This window comes from Chelonoidis abingdonii, chromosome 24 (assembly GCF_003597395.2).
Source record: "Chelonoidis abingdonii isolate Lonesome George chromosome 24, CheloAbing_2.0, whole genome shotgun sequence".
NCBI classification, from domain to species: domain Eukaryota; kingdom Metazoa; phylum Chordata; order Testudines; family Testudinidae; genus Chelonoidis; species Chelonoidis abingdonii.
In genome coordinates, this window is record NC_133792.1 from 3,451,038 (window position 1) to 3,471,193 (window position 20,156).

The following is a 20,156-nucleotide window of genomic DNA, read 5'->3' on the forward strand; positions in this document are numbered from 1 at the left end:
TGCTCCATGATTTTTCCAGGGACTGAGGTGAGGCTGACTGGCCTGTAGTTCCCCAGATCCTCCTTCTTCCCTTTTTAAAAGATGGGCACTACATTAGCCTTTTTCCAGTCATCCGAGACCTCCCCTGATCGCCATGAGTTTTCAGAGATAATGGCCAATGGCTCTGCAATCACATCCACCAACTCCTTTAGCACCCTCGGATGCAGCGCTCGTCCAGCTTTTCTAAATAGTCCTGAACCACTTCTTTCCCCACAGAGGGCTGGTCACCCCCTCCGCATACTGTGCTGCCCAGTGCAGCAGTCTGGGAGCTGACCTTGTTCGTGAAGACAGAGATAAAAAATTCATTGAGTACATTAGCTTTTTCCACATCTTCTGTCATTAGGTTGCCTCCCCCATTCAGTGAGTGGCTCACACTTTCCTTGACCTTCTTCTTGTTGCTAACATACCTGAAGAAACCTTTCCTGTTACTCTTAACATCTCTTGCTAGCTGCAACTCCAAGTGTGTTCTGGCCTTCCTGATTTCACTCCTGCATGCCTGAGCAATATTTTTATACTCCTCCCTGGTCATTTGTCCAGTCTTCCACTTCTAGTAAGCTTCTTTTTTTGTGTTTAAGATCAGCAAGGATTTCAGTGTTAAGCCAAGCTGGTTGCCTGCCATATTTACTATTCTTTCTACACATCAGGATAGTTTGTTCCTGCAACCTCAATAAGGATTCCTTAAAATACAGCCAGCTCTCCTGGACTCCTTTCCCCCTCATGTTATTCTCCCAGGGAATCCTGCCCATCAGTTCCCTGGGGGAGTTGGAGTCTGCTTTTCTGAAGTCCAAGGTCTGTATTTTGCTGCTCTCCTTTCTTCCTTGTGTCAGGATCCTGAACTCAACCATCTCATGCCCACTGCTTCCCAAGTTCCCATCCACTTTTGCTTCCCCTACTAATTCTTCCTGATTTGTGAGCAGCAGGTCAAGAAGAGCTCTGCCCCAGTTGGTTCCTCCAGCACTTGCACCAGGAAATTGTCCCCTACACTTTCCAGAAACGTCCTGGATTGTCTGTGCACTGCTGTATTGCTCTCCCAGCAGATATCGGGGTAATTGAAGTCTCCCATGAGAACCAGGGCCTGTGATCTAGTAACTTCTGTTAGTTGCTGGAAGAAAGCCTCGTCCACCTCATCCCCCTGGTCTGGTGGTCTATAGCAGACTCCCACCATGATATCACCCTTGTTGCTCACACTTCTAAACTTAATCCAGAGACTGACAGGTTTTTCTGCAGTTTCATACTGGAGCTCTAAGCAGTCATACTGCTCTCTTACATACAATGCAACTCCCTCACCTTTTCTGCCCTGCCTGTCCTTCCTGAACAGTTTGTATCCATCCATCCAGTGCTCCAGTCATGTGAGTTATCCCACCAGATCTCTGTTATTCCAATCACATCATAATTCCTTGACCATGCCAGGACTTCCAGTTCTCCCTGCTTGTTTCCCAGGCTTCTTGCATTTGTGTATAGACGCTTAAGATAACTCGCTGATCATCCTGCTTTCTCAGTATGAGGCAGGAGTCCTCCCCTCTTGTGCTCTCCTGCTCGTGCTTCCTCCCGGCATCCCAATTCCCCACTTACCTCAAGGCTTTGGTCTCCTTCCCCAGGAGAACTTGGTTTAAAGCCCTCCTCAATAGGTTAGCCAGCCTGCTTGCGAAGATGCTCTTCCCTCTCTTCATTAAGTGGAGCCAGTGTCTGCCTAGCACTCCTCCTTCTTGGAACTCATCCCATGGTCAAGCACCACTTGTGCCTCAAACTCCTTTATCCTTCTTCCCAAAGCCATGTAGTCTGCAGTGATCTGCTCAAGGTCATTCTTGGCAGTATCATTGGTGCCCACGTGAAGAAGCAGGAAGGGGTAGTGATCCGAGGGCTTGATGAGTCTCGGCAGTCTCTCTGTCACATCATGAATCCTAGCTCCTGGAAAGCAGCAGACCTCTCGGTTTTCTTGGTCGGGGCGGCAGACAGATGACTCAGTCCCCCTGAGGAGGGAGTCCCTGACCACCACCACGCACCTCCTTCTCTTGGGAGCGGTGGTCATGGAACCCCCATCTCTAGGACAATGCATCTCGTGCCTTCCAATTGGTGGAGTCTCCTTCTGCTACTTTCTCTCAGATGTATCATCTAGTCCACTCTCCGCATTAGTACCTGTGGAGAAAACATGAAAACAGTTGCTCACCTGTATCTGCATTGCTGGTACATGGACACTCCTCTTTTTTCTTATGGGTTTCAGCTGCAATGCAAAGATAGGAGCAGAAAATGCAGAGCGCTCTGTGATGGTCATAACAGAAATGGCTGGATTCATGAAGTGGCAGCTGGAGGGACTGCAGCCTATGCAGCCACTTAGCACTGACGCTGCTGCACCTAAGCACTAGGCACTAGCAGAGGGACATTGCTTTAGGCAAGATTCCTTTGCTAGTAGCTCCCTGGAGTCTCATTTGACTTAAGTCCTAATGGCTGACCTGGGAGATTTCTGCCTGCTTGGTCCTCTCCCTGGTCTATGTGGAACACCAGCCACAGAAGGGGCAGCATCCACAGGGACTAAGGGGCAGCTTTTGGCTGACAGAGAGATCCAGTCAGATCCGTTTGGCAATGGTTTTGCCCTGAAATCTCGACACAGAACTTAGATTCCCAGCCCCAAAGGCCCTGCATCTGGGCCCTGCTCTGGGGTACAGAGGCTGCTTTGGCTCCTTGGGGTGACGGGGGGTGGCAGCTCCTGCACTCTGTCCAGTTATGGTGCTGCAGCTGTGATGAGGATTCACTTCTGGCAGGCTGAGACCTCTGGGATGGGTCTGGGTCCCTTTATGCTTCCTCAGTGCTTTCAGTGGCCCAACATCATAGGAAGGCTCTCTCTGTAGTCAGCCCCCACCCCAGGCCAGGGGGACAGCAAACAACATGTTAAATAGGAAATATTTTACAGCTTCCCCCATCTTGACAGCCCTGCTTTAATCTCCCCTCTGACACTAACTATGGGCCAGATGGACTGGCAGTCTCCTCCCTCCCCAGACAGGCAGCACTCTGGCATTGCATTTTCAGAGCTACCTGCTTCTTGGTAGGCAGGAACTCCCCTGCCCCACATCCTTGGCACATGCCAGCTTGCTGGGGGTAATTAGGGCTGACGAGAGGGGAGGAAGCCGGTACAAATTACCGGGGCTCAGTGGTCTGGAAGGAGGCCCGGGGCCCGGCTTCGTCGGCCCTGTTTAGCTGGTCAGCTCTTGCTGGGGGGCCTCAAAAATTTTTTTCACTGGGGCCTGAACCCACTTTTGGCAGCCCTGGGGGTAGTTCTGAGAAGGCTTTGAAGTGGGGGGGCTGACAGCTCTAAAGGAGGGTTCATTGTCCCCCAAAAGCAGCACTTAGGCCATTAGCTATTTCTGCAGCCTTAGGCCTTTGACCGGGTAAGCGGAGTTCTCTGCTGTGCAGTACCTGAGCGCATCTGTTCAGTGACACGTTGAGTGTGCCACCTACAGTAACAGCTGTCTCTGATATCCTGCCGCCAGCACGCTACAGCTGCATGGCATATGCACTTCACCATAACATTTGTCCCACATGCACTCACGCTGCTTTCCAGGCTGAGTCACCTGCACAGTGTCTGCTGCTGACAGATTAACGGATCTGGCAGTTGGCCACTCTGAAACATTTGGGAATGCAGCTGTTATGAAAGCTGGGTGTGTTGCTCTGCGGCTGGTACAGTCTCACTTAGGTATAACTGTGACAGGATTTGAGTTGACTGAAAAGAGCAGCTTCCCCCATAAGTCACCTGTCATTCATCTAACACTGTCCAGCTATGGATCCCAAAGTGCTTACAGAGAAAGGTGCATGTTGTTAGTCCCATTTTACAAAAGGGGAAATCGAGGAACTGGAGACTGTGATTTGCCCCAAGGTCACTTATGAGTCAGAGGCAGGCTGGCATTAGAGGACAGCTCTCTTGACCCCCAGTTCTGTGGGGTCAGTCACTTTAGACTGGACTGACACTTGAGGCAGAGGAAGGGGGTTACATTCTCCCGTCTTCATGTGGTTTGCACACAGGTGGAAGGTGTGTCCAAGCGATAGCCCACAGATGTAATTGACTAGAAGGTTGTGTTACTAGCTATGCCTATTGCAGCTGCTATCATTAGTGTTATTAAGGGCATTAGTTTAGTCTGTAATAAGACATAGAGCTTTGCAACCAGCAACCATGCTAAATGAAAGCAAACCAGCTGACCTCCAGTGCTTCTATATCGTGATGCCAACTTTTCCCAACCTAGCACTAGAAATTTCCTAAATCTGGTGAAAAATTCCCAGATAAAGTTTTTTTTACAGTGCTTCTGTATCCTGGGAAATTTCCCAAAACCTGGGAATTTGTGAGTAAAATGTTTCAACTTGGGAAATTGGGAATTTTCATTCAAAACATTTTACTCAAAAATTCCCAGATTTTGGGAAATTTCCCAGGATATAGAAGCACTGCTGACCTCTACAGCTGGCATTCTGAAGGCAATTAACTCATTCTCCAGCCAGTGCAACTACTGCTAGGATGGAAGCACAGGAGAGAGCCACCCCTAAAAATGCCACAGTGCTGCATGCCAGTAAAAGATCCATGAAACTCCATCAGTTAGTGATCCCAGCACTGTACCCCAGGCTGTGTATAAGCTCCCCCATGCAATGGACTGCATGCAGTTCTGACTGTCACCTTCTAAAGAGGCTCCTGTCTCTATGAGGAAGGCTCAGCTGAGGAGTTTGGGATGCTGCCAGCTCTCGGCCAGTTGAAAGAGAGTGTGTAGGACACAGTCTTGCAGGGATGAGGGAAATGTGCTGAGATAGTTTGAGTGAGTTTAGATTGCGGGCTCCAGTATGTGCCTGTCTCTGGCTAATTGAGAATGATCCGCTCCCCTCCCTGCCACTGTCCTGCTCCTTTTGGGCATCCTGGGGGTAACCAAAAGGAAGAGCTGTAAAATGAGTATCAGAAGGAAAAGTTATATGGGTTTGTGATGGAGTAGGGACTGTCTGTGTGGAGGATGGAAGAGCCGGGGATTACTTTAGGTGAGGGACCAGGACCTAAGCCTGTAACCTGAGCCAGGGAGCAGGGAGGTGTGTCAGCACCTTTGCCTGGGAAGCTGGACAAAGGAAGGGGCCAGCTGGAGGGAGTGGAGTTTAGTTTCAGTTTTTGGGCTGGCTGGGTGGTTGCATTCAGGGGATTAAGCTTTCCTGGCCCCAGAAGACTTGATTGAGGGTCTGGCTGTGCCTACAAGCTCTGCTGTAACCTGCCTTCCTGTTGTCCAATAAACCTGTTTTTACTGGCTGCTTGAGTCACTCTGAGTCCCAGGAAGAGGGGTGCAAGGCCAGACTCCCCACACTCTGTGACAACTGGTGGCAGTGGCGGGAGATACTGCACCCGTGGATGCGCTTCCTGCAGTAGTGTCTGGGAGCAGTAAAATGAAGGATGACTTCAGGGTGATTAACTCCTGGAGTGTGTGGCCCAGTGAGAAGATTTGCAGAATAACAGGTCTCCCGGGGATTGCAGCAAGCGTCCCAGGGGAGGAGTCATCGCAGCTCGACCCTGGCAGAGACGGTGGTGACCTCAAAAGGCTGGTGCACTAGGAGTCCCCTGGAAACCATAGGGACAGTGAGCACCCGACCTGTGAGTGGCCAGCAGGAAGATGTATGCCCAAGTGGCTTAAGTGTGACCTGGTGGAGCTGTGCAAGAGAGGGACTGCACAGTGGGAGGCTCACCAAAGACCAGCTGATTGCCAGCTGGAGGAGGGGAGATCGCTTGAATGACTAATCCCTGTCTCTGAGGCAGCAGCCTGGCAGATGCAGTGCAGGCACCAGTGTCCTGGTAGTGTCAGCCAGCGGCTGAGGGCTTCCAAGACCCATTCCTATGCCTAGGGGAGGGTGGGGAGAAGTCCAGTGAATATCGAGGGCATCGTGACACCCCGGCCAGCAGGGATCCTCCCGGCGCAGCTCACTCCCAGCAGAGGATCGTCCCGGCAACGTCGGCATCCGTGGACGGAAGCGGCTGGAATGGAGAGAGAGGTAAAACTGAGGAGCTGAGATCGTGAGCGCAGAGAGAACATGACCGGGGGAGAAAGAGAGACACAGAGACATGAGGAGAGACAAAGACAGCGGGAACTGGAGAGAAAGAGAGACAGGAGACATTGAAAGGAGAAGAAAAAGAAGACTGCTCAGCATGAGCTGGAACTGGCGAGGTGAGAGCAATGGCCCTGGCTGGGTGAGTGAGGGGGTGCCCAGGACTGTGCAGCTTTGATAAGTCATCCTGGCCCAGCTTAAGGAGCGGAGGACATGGGTGACTTCCTGGATGCCCTTTTGACAACGGCATGCGAGCTGCAGCAAGTAGATCCTGTGGACAGTGTCCGGGGTTTCCTACCCCTTACTGAGCCCCAAGGCCAGTGGCATTGTACCACCAGCTGGGAGAGGAGGAGAAAAGGGAACTACGAACTATTCAAGCAGGCCCTGCTGCGCGAGTTTGAGCTAACTCCTGAGATGTACTGGGAGAGGTTCCGGAGTCAGTATAAAACCCCTGAGGTCTCATATCTGCAACTAGCCGTCTGCATGGAGGGATACGCCAGCAAGTGGGCAGATGGGGCCCAGACGAAGTGGGACATGGTTAAACTGCTGGTACTGGAGCAACTGTATGAGCGGTGCCCATCCGACCTGAGGCTGTGGTTGAGGGACCAAAAGCCAGAGAACCTGTGACATGCAGGGCAGCTGGCCGATGAGTTTGTGAAGAGCTGGTCAGGGGGTGGCAGGGAGGAGCCCCAAAGGAACAGGCCCACCGCGATGCAGAGAGAGAGTCATCCTGGGACCTCCCAAAGGGGGAATAGGGAGAACCCCCTCCCAAGGGGAACGCCCAGCGTCAGGGAAAACCAACCGGTTGGAGGGGACCCACAGGACACGAGCTGCTATCAATGTGGCCAGAGGGGCCACATACGGTCCCAGTGCCCCAGGCTCAAGGACAGACTGAGCAGACTGACCCCACACCGGGTTAACTTGGTAGAGACCCAGCTGGACGAGGGGCAGCGTTTGCAGGAAAGGGGGGCTGGCTGCGTACCACCTGTGAAGGAGGGAGGAGGGTCCCAGGTCAACTCCTCTAGGGGGCTGGATGCTCCAGGCTCCGAGTTTTTGGTTTACAGGGTGGGCACGGGGCTGCCCCTCTGGAGAGAGTGCCTTGTTCCCCTGGAGGTAGATGGGAGGAAGGTCACTGGGTACTGGGACACGGGCGCAGAGGTGACGCTGGCCCGGCTCGAGGTGGTGGCCTCAGATCGGATGTTGCCCGACACCTACCTGACCCTGATGGGCATGGGCAGGACCCCATTCAAGGTGCCCATGGTGAGGGTACACCTGAAATGGGGGGCCAAGGAGGGCCCCAAGGATGTGGGGGTACACCCACATTTGCCCACGGAGGTGTTAATGGGCGGGGGACCTGGAGGTCTGGCCAAGCAATGCCCGGGGTGCCCTGGTTGTGACCCGTAGTCAGAGTCGGCGAAGGGCACTGCGCCCTGACAACGGGGAAGGTACTATAACCTGGTGGGGAGGGAACGCCCAGGGACATGGCTCAGAGAGGCTGCGGCCTCAGACCCAGCCACCGAGAGAGAGCAGGTCCCCATCCCTGTCCCAGCTGCTGAGTTCCAGGCCGAATTGCAGAAAAATCCCTCCTTGCGGAAGCCCAGGGACCGGACTAACCTAAGTGCAGTACAGACCATGAGGAGAGGTTGCAAGGAGAGGTTCCTGTGGGAGAAGGGGTTCCTGTACCGAGAATGGGCTCCCCCAGGGGAGGTAGAGTCATGGGGGATCAGGAGGCAGCTGGTGATTCCCCAGAAGTTTCGCCACAAGCTACTGTACCTGGCCCATGACATCCCTCTTGCAGGGCACCAGGGAATCCGGTGCACCAGGCAGAGGCTGCTACAGAACTTTTACAAGCCTGGGATCTTTACCCATATCCGACAGTACTGCCAATCCTGTGACCCCTGCCAGAGGGTGAGGAAGGTCCGGGACAAGGGGAAAGCGGCTTTGAGGCCTTTGCCCATCATAGAAGAACCTTTCCAGAAGGTGGCCATGGACATAGTGGGACCTCTCAGCAAGGCGACCTGGTTGGGGAAGAAATACATTCTGGTGGTGGTAGATTTCGCCACTCACTACCCCGAGGCGGTGGCCTTGTCCTCTATCGAAGCAGACACCGTGGCAGATGCGCTGCTGACCATTTTCAGCCGGGTGGGGTTCCCCAAGGAAGTCTTAATGGACCAGGGGTCCAACTTCATGTCAACGATACTCCGGTGCTTGTGGGAGAATGTGGGGTCCAGCACAACCGGGCCTCAGCATATCACCCCCAGTCCAATGGGCTGGTGGAAAGGTTCAATAGGACGCTGAAGATGATGCTAAAAACATTTATGAACCAGCACCAGGACTGGGATAAGTACTTACCTCACCTGTTGTTCGCGTACAGGGAGGTACCCCAGGAATCTACCAGGTTTTCGCCTTTTGAACTGTTATATGGAAGGCGGGTAAGGGGGCCCCTGGACCTGATGAAAGACGAATGGGAGGGGAAGGCCACTCCCGATGGCGAGTCAGTGGTGGAGTATGTCCTGACCTTCCGGGAAAGACTTGCCGAGCTCATGGGCCTGGCCAGGGAGAATCTGGCCTGAGCCCAGAGGAAGCAGAAGGTCTGGTATGACCGCATGGCGCAGGCCCGCGCCTTCGCCACTGGGGATCAGGTGATGGTTCTCATCCCCGTGAGGAAAAACAAACTCCAGGCCGCCTGGGAAGGGCCCTTCAAGGTTGTTAAGCAACTAAATGAGGTAAACTATGTGGCAGAGCTGTCGAACCGAGCGCACCACCGCCATGTGTACCATGTGAATATGATGAAGCCATACTATGACAGGGGGAATGTGATGTTGGCCGTGTGTGGACACTGGGAGGAGCAGGGAGATGACCCCTTAGTGGATCTATTCCCTGGGACAAAAGCTGGTTCCCCCCTGGAGACAATTCCCCTCTCTGACGTCCAGGCTCTTATGAGGATGGTGGGTCTCGACGAGTCCGTGCCCACTTTGTGCCGTTGCCGCCCCATCCTGAGCGTCAGCAAGGGAGCCAGACAAGGTGTCTGGACGAGCAGTGCCAGCAGGCTCTCCGGTGCGCGAGGAGGCTTCTGGTTAATGGCCCAGTTCTGGGCAAACAGATTTGACAAGCCCTTTTGGTGTCCCACTGATTTGGGCCCCAAGGGGACAGGGTGGGATGGGGGCGATGTAAGCCAGAGGTGAAAAGGGGAGAGAACACCCATCGTGGTACCGGCCAGGTTGCTAACCCCGGGAGCAGAACACGCGGACCATCGAAAAGGACTGCGGCCTTGGTGTGGGTCCTTAGACTGAGCTCGTACCTCACCACCATGGATCTTACAAAGGGCTACTGGCAAGTGCCGCTGGATGCAGATGCCAGGCTGAAATCGGCCTTTATCACCCCTCTGGGGCTCTATGAGTTTCTGACCCTGCCCTTTGCCTCAAGGGAGCGCCGGCCACCTTCCAGCGCCTGGTGGATCAGCTACTGAGGGGGATGGAGAGTTTTGCCGTGGCCTATATTGACGACATCTGCGTCTTCAGCCAGACCTGGGAGGACCACGTGTCCCAGGTTAAACAAGTCCTGGACCGACTCCAGGAGGCTGGGTTAACCGTAAAGGCTGAGAAGTGCAAGGTGGGGATGGCTGAAGTATCTTACCTGGGCCATCGGGTGGGGAGCGGCTGCCTGAAGCCGGAACCAGCCAAGGTGGAGGTGATCAGAGACTGGCCTGCTCCCCAAACCAAAAGCAGGTCCAGGCCTTTATTGGGATGGCGGGGTACTATCGAAGGTTCGTGCCCCACTTTAGCACCATAGCCGCCCCCATCACTGAGCTGTGCAAGAAGGGGAAGCCAGACAAGGTGGTCTGGACCGAGCAGTGCCAGGAGGCTCTCGGGCGCTGAAGGAGGCTCTGGTCAGTGGCCCAGTTCTGGCAACCCGATTTGACAAGCCCTTTATGGTGTTCACCGACGCCTCAGACACGGGACTGGGGGCGGTGTTAATGCAGGAGGATGAAAAGGGGGAGAGACACCCCATCGTGTACCTGAGCAAGAAGTTGCTACCCCGGGAGCAGAAACTACGCGCCATCGAGAAGGAATGCCTGGCCATGGTGTGGGCCCTTAAGAAACCTAGAGCCATATCTCTTTGGGCGACACTTCACCGTGTACACCGACCACTCTCCGCTGACCTGGCTGCACCAGATGAAAGGAGCCAACACCAAGCTCCTGATGTGGAGTCTGCTCCTGCAGAATTATGATATGGACATGGTTCATGTGAAGGGAAGTGCCAACCTGATAGTGGACATGTTGTCCCGGAGAGGGGACCCTGAACTTCCCCAGGTCACTTGGCAGAGTGACCCCGCTCAGTTCAGTCTCGAAGTGGGGAGAGATGTGATGGAGTAGGGACTGTCTGTGTGGGGGATGAAAGAGCCGGGGATTACTGTAGGTGAGGGACCAGGACCTAAGCCTGTAACCTGAGCCAGGGGGCAAGGAGGTGTGTCAGCATGTTTGCCCGGGAAGCTGGACAAAAGAAGGAGCCGGCTGGAGGGAGTGGAATTTAGTTTTGGTTTTTGGGCTGGGTGGTTGGAATTCAGGGGGCTAAGCTTCCTGAGCCCCAGAAGGACTTGTTTGAGGGGTCCTGGCTGTGCCTACAAGCTCTGCTGTAACCTGCATTCCTGTTGTCCAATAAACCTTCTGTTTTACTGGCTGGCCGCGAGTCACTGTGAGTCCCAGGAAGAGGGGTGCAAGGCCGGACTCCCCCACACTCCGTGACAGGGTTACATCTACTAATGCAGAGGGCGGGGTGACACGGATAGGCTTCTAGATCGCATTAATCCCCCTCAGCTGTATAGTGCACGTCTCTTGCTTCTTTGTACCCAGGCCTCTGACTGTGTGGGGAAGTGCTCCCAGCAATCTGCAAGGTTCTGATCTGTCTAAATTGTGCCATTAGTGAGGAAAGAGTAGGTTGATATCCAAGCAAAGCAGCCCCCAAACCATCTTCACAGTACACACAGAGTACCACCGACTCCACTACCTGTCCGGAAAGAAAACTAATGAGGTTGGTCAGATTTCCTGAGCATGACGGTGAAATACAATGCTTAAAAACCGAACCTGTGTGGGCTGGGTGCTGCCGCTGTCACTCACAACGAGTCGTCACTGACGTGTACATTCGCCATGTCTGAGCAGCTGTAATAGCCACGTGGTCTCTTTGGAGAGGCCTGGGGTCATTCAGATACTTATGAAGAGATTTACAAATCCAATTTTCTGACATTTATTCTGGCGTCTCCCACCCAGAGCAGCTTCTCAGAGTTGCAGTTAAAAAACTGACCTGCCTGAGAATGTTTTCTTCTCCTTATAATGTGAAATCTGCTCCCCAGGCCCCAAATACCCTAGGACTGGGCAAGATTCAGTTCTGGACCAGGGACAGGATTTCTGTATGAAAAAATATCACAGCTTTGACATCCATCAGGGCCAGGCCTGGTGCTTCTTCCTCTGAAGCATCAGGACTGGCCCCAGCCAGAGATGGGACATTGGACGGGGTGGCACCGAGGGTTCTCTCTCTGAGGGGTGTGGCTGGCTGGTTCTTGTTCATATGCTCCTGGTCTAACTGATCACCATACGTTGAGTTGGCAATGACCTGCGGGGGGCGGGGGGGGATGATTGGCTTCCTCTGCAGCATGTGGATGTGGGTCACCTGCCAGGATTATCTCACGTAATCATTTCCTGGCCAGAAGTCCAGTCTCCTGCAGGCTGTGATACTTTGGTCTCAGTTCAGGTGTTGGGTTGAATGTGCGGGTGCTGAATGGTGTCGGTGGCCTGGGATATACAGGATATCAGACTACACGATCTGATGGTCCCTTCTGGCCTTAAACTCTATGACTCTTTATCCCATTGAGAAGGGGAGTGTCCATGCTTAGCAATGGGAAGAAGGTCCAAAGGTAGGAGACTGTTGTAGGTCTGTTTACACTCAAGTTTAGAGCTGTTTTGCATCTGTTAGTTTTTATGAGTTTGAGCCCTGCTCTGTTGGATGTGTACAGCAAATAATGCCAATTACATTCTTTAAAACTCGAAAACATTTGCAAAATATTTTTGACAACATATGGTGTGTACAAAATACAAGATGGGTGCTGAGCTACTGACTGGGTTTTATTGGCATTTAGCTGGGATTTTGCAGTTCACGAGTAATGTGACCATTTCACATCAGTGCTGATAAAACCCTTGTACTAACCACCCACTATGCTGTGCGCGTGAGTGTAAGTCAAAGAGCCAGATCCTCAGCTGGTGTAAATCTGTTTGTGCCAGGTGGGGATTTGGCCCCATGTTTTGATTAATCTTTGGCTCACTCACTCACTCAGCAGCTCCATGCACTACAATGCTGAGTGGTTATGATAGCACAGACACTGATTCCCTGCAGTTCTCAGTTTGAGTTACTCCCCTTTGCATTATCAGCGATGTCAGGAATTATAATGACAGAATGGACTAGACCCTTGCAAATTCAGTTCTTGCTCTCTCTCTTTTGCTTTCTTTTGGTTTCTCACGATCCCAGGAAATGCAGGGAAAGGCAAATCTCATACAGGATCTGGACGGAAATCCAGGCTGATGAAGACAGTGCAAACTATGAAGAGCTATGGGAACTACCAGAACTGCACCATTGTGAGGCCTCATATCCCGCACTCCAGCTACGGCACCTATGTAACGCTGGCCCCCAAAGTCCTCGTGTTCCCTGTCTTTGTGCAGGTAAGCTGGCCCTTCCCGGCATATCTGGACACCAGGCTGTATGGCCAGGGGGGACTGACTGAAATCAGGGTGATTTAAATCACTAAGTGCAAAGCCTGGATTTAAATCATCAATTTTAATCAGCTTTTCCAGTTATTGTCTAAAAAAAGGTGCTTTCTCTCTGGCTGCTATAACTGATAAAACACATTGGTTTATAACCAAAGAGTGCCTTTACACTTGACTTCGTACATCTTTTTGCAACCTAGCAGGGGACACAATAACACTATAGCAAGGTACACAGTTATTTATATAGCCTAATATTGTCAGATTCTTATCAATTGTACATTTAGTATGTTAGAAATGGGGAATGATGTACTGCTTATTTATGAGACAGTAAACTTTTGGCTCATGATTTGTGCCAAACTGCATTAGGATGGTAACAGGGATTTAATTAAACACACAAAACCACATATAACATTTATTTTGATTAAACAAAACAATCTTAAATGTTTTGGATACATACATTTCTCTTACCAAAACCTGTTTCACATTCACAACTGAGTTATAAGAAGTTCAAGCCTTAACATATTTTGTATTAAATTCAGATTTCATTTTAAACAGGTTTATTTAAAAAAAAGAAAAACGTAATTTAAATAACTAAATTAAATAATCAGATTTTCCCCTGTTTACCCAGCCTGGTGTGGCCCAAAGGCAGCCCGTTTATCATAGACTCTCCCTGCACATGCTAACTTCAAGTTCTCTAACAAACTGCAGTGCTACCTGCTCTTTGTGCCAGGGAACATGCCTCACATCTCTGTCCTATTGTGGAAACTACTTTTCCTTTAATCTCTTCACTCACCTCTGTGCCTCAAAGACCCACTCGTAAGCCACCATTTACCACTAGAATCGACTTTCATCAAAAGTCTTTGGTCAGGGAACTGAGCTGTTGGCTGTAGGAAAAGACCCTTGTCCACGTGTTGTGCTGCACTTCGGGGATGGCACTGCCAAGCGCCTCTTGGCAGGAAGCGCAGAGTTCGCCGCCAGAGCTTGAGTGATGACTGTAGATACTGTCGTAGAAGGGAAAGAAATCCTTCATGCAATGTGTACCAAAGAGCTGGATCCCTCAGCATGTTCAGTTTCCCCTTCCTAGTACTGTCTAGCATTCAGTGCAGAGCCTCTCTAGGGAACTATGTCCTGCTCTTGTAAGGGCATGGACTTGCTGTTGCAATGGACTTCCCCTTCTCTAGCTTCTGTGGTTTTCATTGTAAAAAGGCAGCTTTCCACCTTTGGTGCTTGGCTTCTTGAGCCATTTGCGGGAATCCTGACTAGTCAAGCCTGGGTTTTGACCACCGAGTTCTCATTACGGAAGGTACTGAATGACATAGCTGCTCATGGCTGCAAGGTTAGGGTAACCAGACAGCAAGTGTGAAAAATTGGGACAGGGGGTGGGGGTAATCAGGGCCGGCTTTAGCCGATTCCCTCAATTCCCCAGAATCGGGCTCCACGCCTAAGAGGGCCCCACTCTGGGGGGTCTTCGGCGGCATTTCGGTGGCGGGGGGTCCTTCAGTGCCGCAGGAGGTCTGCCGGTAACGCGGATTCGGCAGCATGCCTGCGGGAGGTCTGCTGGTCCCGCGCCTTCGGTGTACCTGCTGCTGAATTGCCGCCAAAACTGCGGGACCGGCAGACCTCCCGCAAGCGCGCCGCTGAAAGCCGCCTGCCTGCCACCCTCCCAGCGACCCGCAGGCCAACCCCACAGCTTGCCGCCCCAGGCACGCACTTGGTGTGCTGGTGCCTGGAGCTGCCCCTAATGCTGACTCAGTTTGCAGCTTCTGGAATGAGCCCAGCCAGTTCCATAATCTAGTTTTCAAAACAACTTCGCTTCCCTATCACTGTCTTCCACAGCACAACTACTGCATGTGTATTGCATGCGTTATCTGAACTCACCATGCCCAAGCAATGGGTGCATTCATGGTTTGTCTTTAAGGGTATGTCTACACTATGGGATTATTCCGATTTTACAGAAACTGATTTTTGGAAACAGATTGTATAAAGTCTAGTGCACATGGGCACACTAAGCACATTAATTCGGCGGTGTGCGTCCTTGTGCGAAGACTAGTGTCGATTTCCGGAGAGTTGCACTGTGAGTAGCTATCCCATAGCTATCCCATAGTTCCCACAGTCTCCCTCACCCATTGGAATTCTGGGTTGAGATCCCAATGCCTGATGGGGCCAAAAATTTGTTGCAGGTGGCTATGGGTAAATGTTGTCACTCAATCCTCCCTCCGTGAAAGCAACGACAGACAATCATTTTGTGCCCTTTTCCCTGGATAGCCCGGGCAGACGCCATAACATGGCAGCCATGGAGCCCGTTCAGCCTTTTTCACTGTCACCATATATCTACTGGATGTTGCTAACAGACGCAGTACTGCAGCGCTACACAGCAGCATCCCCTTGCCTTTGCAAGTTAGCAGAGACGGTTACCAGCTCTACTGTACCATCTGCTGCTTTGCAAGTTGACAATGTGTTACCAGTCATATGTATCTGACTGCGCTGTCCTGGGTGCTCCTGGCCAGCCTGTGGGAGGGTCAGTTGGGGTCGTCCTGGACAAAAAATGGGAATGACGCCCAGGTCCATTCTCTTCTTTTACAGTTTTTGTCTAATGGAGGTCGTCCTGCTAAATTCAGGCATAGCCTCTAAAGAAGCCAAAGAGGCAACGGCCGCTCCAGGTTCAGAGCCCAGACATCCCACGAAATGAGGAGCTGCATGCTATCTGAGGGGTTGCCCTGCACACCTCCCCTTGCTCTTCCCACTTCCTGGGTCCTGGCGTTATCCCATTGTGTGATAACCTCTAAAGGATGCCTGATAGAGCACATGACTTGCCAGCGATCCAGGGGGAGGGCAGACGTGGTTGCTGTCCAGCGAGTAGAGCTGACACCACCCTTCTGCACTTGTGGCCTTAACTGAACATTGAGTCTGTGCGCCTGCATAGAAGCAAGGTGGACTGGAATCTTCTTTGTGTGTGGGCCTTTGTACATTGGTATAAATGTCCGGTTGCTACCTGTTGGCAGTTCTCCCTGGCGCTTAATTTTTTTATTGTGCAGCATTGAGGTTCTAAGTCATTGCTGCATGTGCGCCCCTCCCGGTCGCCAGGCGGTCGGCCACGGCCCGCCCTCGTGCTGCTCCATCAGAGGCCCTGACGGCAGATCTCCATTGGCATGCTCTTCCCAAGGCCAGGACTGCCTCTCCTTAGCAACTTAGGAGCCTGACCTGGAGCTCCCGTTCCCCATTTTTGGCCCTGCCCCTGGCTGACTTCACGCAGGCCGCCAGGGGGCACCCACGGGATGATGCGACGGATACAGTCTCTGTACTGTCTGCCATCCGCAAGGCCGGGAAGAGGCTGCTTGTTTCGTAGTTAGCGCTGCGGACGATCTGCCAGCGCTCGTGACTTACGCCCGGTGACATGAACAAGCCGGGAATGATTTTTTTCCCTTTTGCCTTTCACTGGTGGCGGGGGCGCTGATTGAATTATCCTAACCACCCCGCGGACAATGTTTTATGGACGCCTTCAGGCTTTGGGAGCTCAGGCCAGAATTCATGGTTTTCGGATAGTGCGAACTGTGGGTAGTAACGTCATCCGTTGCCCTCCCTCCTGACCGTCCATTTTGATTTTTGGCTTTCTGGTACGGTTGTTCAGTCTTATAGTTTCCGCGCCGTTTGCAGTCCACCTGTTGTGGCCTCTGCTCCTCATGGCCTTGTCATTTATCTACTTGGAATGGCGTTCTGGATGGACAGTTTCTCTCCTCATACACGAGATCAGATTCAGCGCATTCTCCTCGTGTGGCTCCTGCTGGCGCTTTTTTTGATTCTGGGGCTGCATGGTCACCTGTGCTGATCAGCGCTCCACGCTGGGCAAACAGGAAATGAAATTCAAAAGTTCACGGGGCTTTTCCTATCTACCTGGCCAGTGCATCCAAGTTCAGATTGCTGTCCAGAGCGGTCACAATGGTGCACTGTGGGATCGCTCCCGGAGGCCAATACCATCGAGTTGCGGCCGCACTAACCCTAATTCAAAATGGCAATATCGATTTCAGCGCTACTCCCCTCGTCGGGGAGGAGTACAGATATCGGTATTAAGAGCCCTTTATATTGAAATAAAGGGCTGCGTTGTGTGGACGGGTGCAGGGTTAATTTGGTTTAACGCTGCTAAATTTGAGATAAACTCATAGTGTAGACCAGGCCCAAGTAAGAACACAACTGGGGCTTTATCAGAGGGGTAGCTGTGTTAGTCTGGATCTGTAAAAAGCAACAAAGAGTCCTGTGGCACCTCATAGACTAACTGGGGCTTTGTTACTGTTTTATTGTCTTTCCAAGTCAGTGACTCTTGGTTTCACTCTGAAATGTTCCCACAGTTTTAAAACTGATATTAACGACAGTGTCTTTCAGTGAGTTCAGACTTTGCCTCTGTGCTTTGCAGTATTTCATCTTGTAGGCTTTGCAGAGCAAAGTCCCATTGCAGGCAGCAGTTACACCGCTCTGAATGCTCTTCTGCATGATATTGTCTCAGAAGCTGGTTTTGTCAGCATTATGCAGGAGTCAGAGCAACTGATTTCTTTTTTTTTTTTTGAGTTCTTGGCTTATCCAATGTCAAAGCAAGTTGCCCCTGCAAAGCTGGCTATGTAGCCCAAAGTCCACTGCAGCATAGAAGGCACCTGCCCAGAGACTTTTCATCTTGCTAATTAAGTTAATCAGTTAAAAATGTGTAGCTCCCCATATTCGTGTTGAAGCTAGATGAGACTGGGGTGAGCTAGTGCTGTGGTTGTGCTTCCTGCTCTCCGAGTCGCCGCAGGCAAGCCCACGCTTTGCAGAAGAAGTAATGTACAGAGAAGCAGAAGCTGCTGATAATCTTTTTATAGCTTCACATGACATAGGTGTTAAATGTGAGGGTTTTTTTCCCTTTTATCACTTCGCTGGACTGCAGAGTTTCCATCCTTGAGAGATGTGCTATCGCGGGGCAGCTCACGGCTGCGTCGCTTTCAGTGGTTTACAACTTAAACTAAAGGCAAGGAGCTTCTAGGGGGTGGAGAGTTAACACATGTTTCATGGGAAACTTTCTCATTTTGAGCTGATGTTCTGGATCCTTTTTTTGTTTGTTTGTTTTAAATGTTTAGCCTCTAGACCTTTGCAACCCAGTCCGGACTCTCCTTTTGTCAGAGGAGCTGCTGCTTCATGAAGGCAGAAGCAAGCCTGTAAAGGTGAGAATTTCAGTCGCTCCTAACATGGTTATTGTGTTCGTGCTTTTTAAACACATTCCTACCCATCTAACATGCTAGATTGAAAAGGTCAATGTTTGACTTTTAAAATACTTCATTCCAGTGGAATTCAAAACCAGATGTAGCCAGTTCATCTTGGGATAGACTAACTGCTACAGCAGTTGCTGTAGTCTTCTCTTCTTTGGATCCTCTTTGATGGCACGAGACAGAGAGAATTCCACACATGGCAAACACATGCCAGTCATTTGCCTAAAAGCCATGAAAGTTTGTTCCTGCTTAACTGTTGGCTCAGGATCTGATCCCGGGGGCAGGGTTGGAAACCTTTGTGCACTGTGGAAGCTCCCAAAACTGGAGAAACCAAAACAGGCTTCAAGGGAAACCATACCTAGATTTCACCAGGGTTTGGTTTTTGGTAAGTGTAGGTCCTGAAAGGGGAAATATGCCCTCTCCTAACCCTGGGCCCCTCCTCACTTGCTGTGTTTTGTGCCTGCGGCATTATCAGGAGGGGTGTGCAAACCCCAGACAACCAGACCAGGGCTGGTTACATGCTTGAGCCAAGCTGTGTACATCAGAAGTTTAACAGCCAAACCCAGGGAATCTGATGATTTCATCTGAGTTTTTCTTTGGTTTCATTTGGAGCCAAAATGTAGGTGTTGCAACCCCCAAGTATTTGACGCTGAAGAAGAGGTTTGTCTAAGCTCCATTGGGCTCTACTCACCTGTCTCTGCCTGACATGAAAGCATGGGACTAAGTGTAGTTTGTCTTAGATGATTTTGCTTGAAACACTGTCATGCAGTGCACCCTCCTTTTCCTGTCCAGTTACCATAATGTGTAGAGGTGGGAGAAAGGTTTCCATCAAAATCTTTGATTGCCAAAAAATGTAGATTTGGGTTGACTGAAACATTTTACAAATTTGTGTCAATTTTAGGGAATTTTTTTGGTTGAAATGAAAAATTATAATTATAATGAAAATGATAAAACAATAATTTTAAATTGGAAATGCTGAAATGAACCATTTTGACATTAACAAAACATTTCATTTCAATTTTTTGGGCTAGATTTCTATATCAGCCTCCCCAGAAGAAGAGGTACCTGGGCACCCCCACGTCCCCTAACCTTCAGCCCAGTGGTTAGAGCACTCACCTGGTGTATGGAGACCCACGTGCAAATCTCTGCTCTGGAGAAGGGACACGAATCCAGGTCTCCCCCTTCTGCCAGGCGAGTGCCCTAACCACTGGCTATAGACTCCTCTGGGGATGGGTCTTTCTCAGTATGTCCCATTGAAACTGTTCTGTTTGTATAAATACTCCCTGGAGTAGGGACTGGACCCAGGTACCCCCCAGACGGAGCACCCTACCCACCAAGTCAGAGTCGTTCTCATGCTGTCTGACCAGCGACTAGTCCTGCTTTTCTGCAAAGTGGGACAGCATCAACAGGAAAGAATGAGAGCCCCCGCCGCAATACTCAGCAGCCTGGGGTTGGAGTGCTCACCAGGCTGGGGGGGAAACATGGGTTCTGGTTCCTGCTAGCTGGGATTAGAATCTGGATCTCCCATATCCCAGGTGAGTGTCCTCACTATTGGTCTAAAGGGGGCACTAGCATCTGTGCCATCGCCTTGAGCTGGGTTTTGTGAATCCAGCCCTTTAGTCCCTTTGCTTTATTAAAAATCAATTCCTTCAACCCAAAATGAAATGTCACAGGTCACTTGCTGGAGGATTCTCTGCACCTTGAAGTCTTTAAACCATGATTTGAGGATTTAAATGGCTCAGACACAGGTCTGATACAGGAGCGAGTGGGTAGGTGAGATTCTGTGGCCTGCGTTGTGCAGGAGGTCAGACTAGATGATCATCATGGTCCCTTCTGACCTTAAAGTCTATGATTCCATGAAATGTTTTTGGCTTTTTAGGCCTGGGCTACACTAGCAGGGGGGTTCAAACTAAGATACGCAACTTCAGCGATGCTATTTGCTATTCACGTAGTTGAAGTCGAAGTATCTTAGTTCGACTTACCTGGCCATCCTTACGGCGGTGAGTCAACTGCCGCGGCTCCCCCGTCGACTCCGCTTACTCCTCCTGCTGAGGTGGAATATGGGCATCGATTAGCAGAT

At 51.2% G+C, this 20,156-nt stretch overlaps 1 protein-coding gene across 3 annotated transcripts in view; it reads left to right on the top strand.

Moving 5' to 3' along the window:
• The window catches only part of RGS3 (regulator of G protein signaling 3), a 235,466-nt gene that overhangs the window by 68,771 nt on the left and 146,539 nt on the right, over positions 1-20,156 (top strand). For all 3 annotated transcript variants that reach the window (XM_075060499.1, XM_075060500.1, XM_075060501.1), the window contains 2 exons: positions 12,610-12,800; positions 17,948-18,031. In XM_075060499.1, the coding sequence (XP_074916600.1) occupies positions 12,610-12,800; positions 17,948-18,031 (275 nt within the window). The remainder of the gene's footprint in view (positions 1-12,609; positions 12,801-17,947; positions 18,032-20,156) is intronic.